This window comes from Solanum dulcamara, chromosome 9, assembly GCF_947179165.1.
Source record: "Solanum dulcamara chromosome 9, daSolDulc1.2, whole genome shotgun sequence".
NCBI classification, from domain to species: Eukaryota; Viridiplantae; Streptophyta; class Magnoliopsida; order Solanales; family Solanaceae; genus Solanum; species Solanum dulcamara.
The window spans coordinates 73413391-73416883 of NC_077245.1; the positions used below are offsets into that span (position 1 = coordinate 73413391).

The 3493-nt window shown below is 34.8% G+C and overlaps 1 protein-coding gene across 1 annotated transcript; it reads left to right on the top strand.

Annotated features, from left to right (window-relative positions):
• Nucleotides 1-1733: 1733 nt before the first annotated feature.
• LOC129903791 (putative F-box protein At3g21120) lies at nucleotides 1734-2579 on the top strand. Its single transcript, XM_055979313.1, has one exon. The coding sequence runs from the start codon at nucleotides 1734-1736 to the stop codon at nucleotides 2577-2579; it is 846 nt and encodes a 281-aa protein (XP_055835288.1).
• The last annotated feature ends 914 nt before the right edge of the window (nucleotides 2580-3493 follow it).

The following is a 3493-nucleotide window of genomic DNA, read 5'->3' on the forward strand; positions in this document are numbered from 1 at the left end:
AGATCAGTTTCTTCGATTACATAAAACTTGGATTAGAATTGCAGCACCGATGATTATGATTCTGGTGAGTTGATTCGTTTATTAGTATCTGTTGTTTCCTTTGCTTTAGTTAGCATATTAATTTGTTGTTGCTACCTGTTCTCTTATTAGGTGTTTTTTTCCATAACTTCTTGCTTTTGTGTTTTCTTTACATGTTTGATTTTTTTATATGCTTACTTGAACCGAGGATTTATCGAAAACAGTCTCTCTATCTTTATAAGGTAGGGGTAAGACTGCGTACAAACCACCCTCCCTAGACCCCACTTGTGGATAGAACTACGCATGTTGTTGTTGTCTCATGGTTTCATTGCCTTTTTACTTTGATACATCTTTTTAAACATAGCATATCTTCAATTATAAAGAAAGAAAAATGGCAGAATTATCCAATTTTAACAAAATTAATCGGATAGGGTGGTGGCTATTATGTCCTATTTGTGCTGGTGTATCTAATCGTTTGACATGATAACATCAATGGGGTCTGGGGATAGTAGGATATATGCAGACCCTACCTGTATCTTTACGGAATAGAGAAGTTGTTTCTGATAGACCCTCAACTCAAAAGAAACTTAAGGGCACGATGACAAGGATCATATTTGTCTATTTATTATCAAAAATAAGTTACGTTTTCATCATGGCTTCTTGCTTTTGTATTTTCTTTACATGCCATCTTGATATTTTTATATGTTTATTTGAGCCGATGGTCTATTTGGAAACAATTTCTCTACCTTCATAAGGTAGGGGCAAGGCTGATACGTACACACCACCATCCCCAGATCTCACTTGTGGGATTACACTACGTATGTTGTTTCCTTTTTACTTTGATACATGTTTTGAACATAGCATATCTTCAATTAGAAAGAAATATCAAAATGGCATAATTATACCTTTTTGACCAAAATTTATCTGATGGGGTGGTGTCTATAATGTCCTTTAATTTGTGGCTATCTAATCGTTTGGCATGATAATACACTACAACATCAATGGGGTCTGGGGAGATTAGGATGTATGAAGACCTTACCACTATCTTTACGGGATAGGTATGTTGTTTCTGATAAACCCTCATCTCAAAAGAAACGTAAGGGGCACGATGACAAGGATCGCATTTGTCTCTTTATTATCAAAAATAAGTTATATTTGCGGGATAAAGAAATTGTTTCTCATAGACGTTCAACTCCGAAGAAATGTAACAAGAAAAACTCTTCTTCAAAATTCACTCTATGTATGCTACTATTATGAACATTGATTTCAATATCTCGTTAAAATACTTTGTTTTCTTGATTAGTAGGGGGACTTTAGATAGAAAGAAAGAAAGAATGCAGATCTCAAAGACAATAAAAAAGCAACGTGTCAATATTTCTATACCCAAAGAAGTTGTTGTTGAGATATTACGAAGAGTACCTTGCCAAGATTTGTGTGAAACTTTAAAGAAAGTATGTATGCAGTGATGTTCGATTATCTATAGTGGGAGTTTTGCCTACTCACACGTTGAACGCGGAATATTAAAATCATCATCATCATTCTCACAATTGGAAGCAGTACTTATTGACAAGACATATGATACACGTTCCGTCACAGTTTCTGCCTTGGAATGGCACAGTAGTTTTCCAAACTATCCTCACCAAGAACATGAAGAAGAATGGGAGATTACATACATGTATAGATTATATTATGAATTGAACCACATAACACATATGATGACGGTGAATTCTGTGAATGGTTTGGTGTGTTTCTGGAGTTCCAATGCTCGTGTCTATGTCTTCAATCCTATGACTAAAGAGTATTTCGCGACCTCACCATATACATATGAAATTAGTTTTCTTTCACCCTGTATTGCTGCAGTTGGCTTCGGGTTTTGCCAGCTTTCATATGAATACAAGGTGATTGTTTTTCGTGATGATAGTGCAGGATTAATGGAATATGGTGAGATGAAACCATTAGTTTTTACTGTTGGAATTGACCGTTCGTGGAGGTCTCTGAATAAAATTCCTGATAGAAAATTTCTTTCTAGAATTGAGAAGGGTACACATGTGAAGGGGGTATTATATTGGTACACTCTTCAAGATAGTAAGAGAATTAAAAGCCTCTTATGTTTTGATGTGTCTAAAGAAGAAGTTTTTACGACTATGGTTCCAGCTGAACTTAATAGCCTAGAAGAAGGAGGACGGTCTATAACTAGGATAGCAGAAAAAGGAGGAAACCTTTGCTTGATAAACATAAGTTATGGTCCCATTTACTCCCTCTTGATCAAGGTATATATTGCGCATACTAGTACTGATTTGAGTAGCTTAAATTCATGGAAGAAAGAGTTCAATGTGACTGTTCCTAATATGGCTTACCAAATAAATATGACGTGGTGGTTCATCTCAATTTTTACTGATGACATGTTGGTGATTGATATTAAAGGTGAGAGTGAAATCGTTATTGATGTAGCAACTGGAATGTTGTTGAGTGAACTTCCTCGGTATGGCTCTGGAATTGTTATCCATTATGTACCAAGTTTGGTTTCACTTTACAATCGCCCACCACTTCTGAACTCTTGAAACGGGAATGATATATCATTGTTGTTTATGTTTAATGTACCACATGAACCCTTTTTAATTAAGAGCTATTAAAAGCTTTGTCATATTGATTTCTTATGCATTGTTTCCATGGGTAAAGTAAATTATAAGTCTTAAAGCAATATTTCAGAAAGAGTTTCAAGAGAGCATGAGTTGCTTCAAGTGCATTATTTTCAAACAGAAAAGCATAGTTAGCTTGAAAGAAAACGTATTTTAGGTTTGAGAAAGTACAATCAGTTTTAATAAAAGTCTTTTAAAACAAGTTCAGTACAATTTAAGAAAAATATTTTTTAAGTATTAACAAATGACAGAGATTATCTGTTTTTCCCTAAAGTGAGACCTTTTATGGGTCATTATACAGTTATAAAGCATTATTGCATTGTTTTGGAAGTAGTATTGAGCGTCAAGTTGGGTAAGGGTTCAGATAATCCATACCTCATAACTGTACCGCCAATGTAGGATAAGATCGTGTCGTTGATTCGAGCGACTCCTCAGAAAGCCCTTGGTAAGGACTTAGATATTGGATCCATTAGTTATGTTCGTCTTACCCTGGTAAGAAATAGAATGGCCATGACAACGTGGAAAATACGGTGTATCATCATGAGATCACGTGATGGTTGTCAATTAAAAAAACTCCCTAAGGAAAGTAAACTATATTATTTTCAGCATTTGCTACTATTGCATACATTTTCAATTGTAAAGCTTGGTTGTTAAAGTACATGTGCATGCTTTACTTTTCAGTTAGCGTTTAGCAAGTTGTTTCATTCAGCTATTTTACATGCCGTATATTTCATGTTCTAACGTCATATAGCGCTGCATCTTTAAATAATCCAAATTTAGGTGTTTAGGATCGACAGCAAACGCTTCACTAGAATTTTTTTCCATCAGCATTTGAT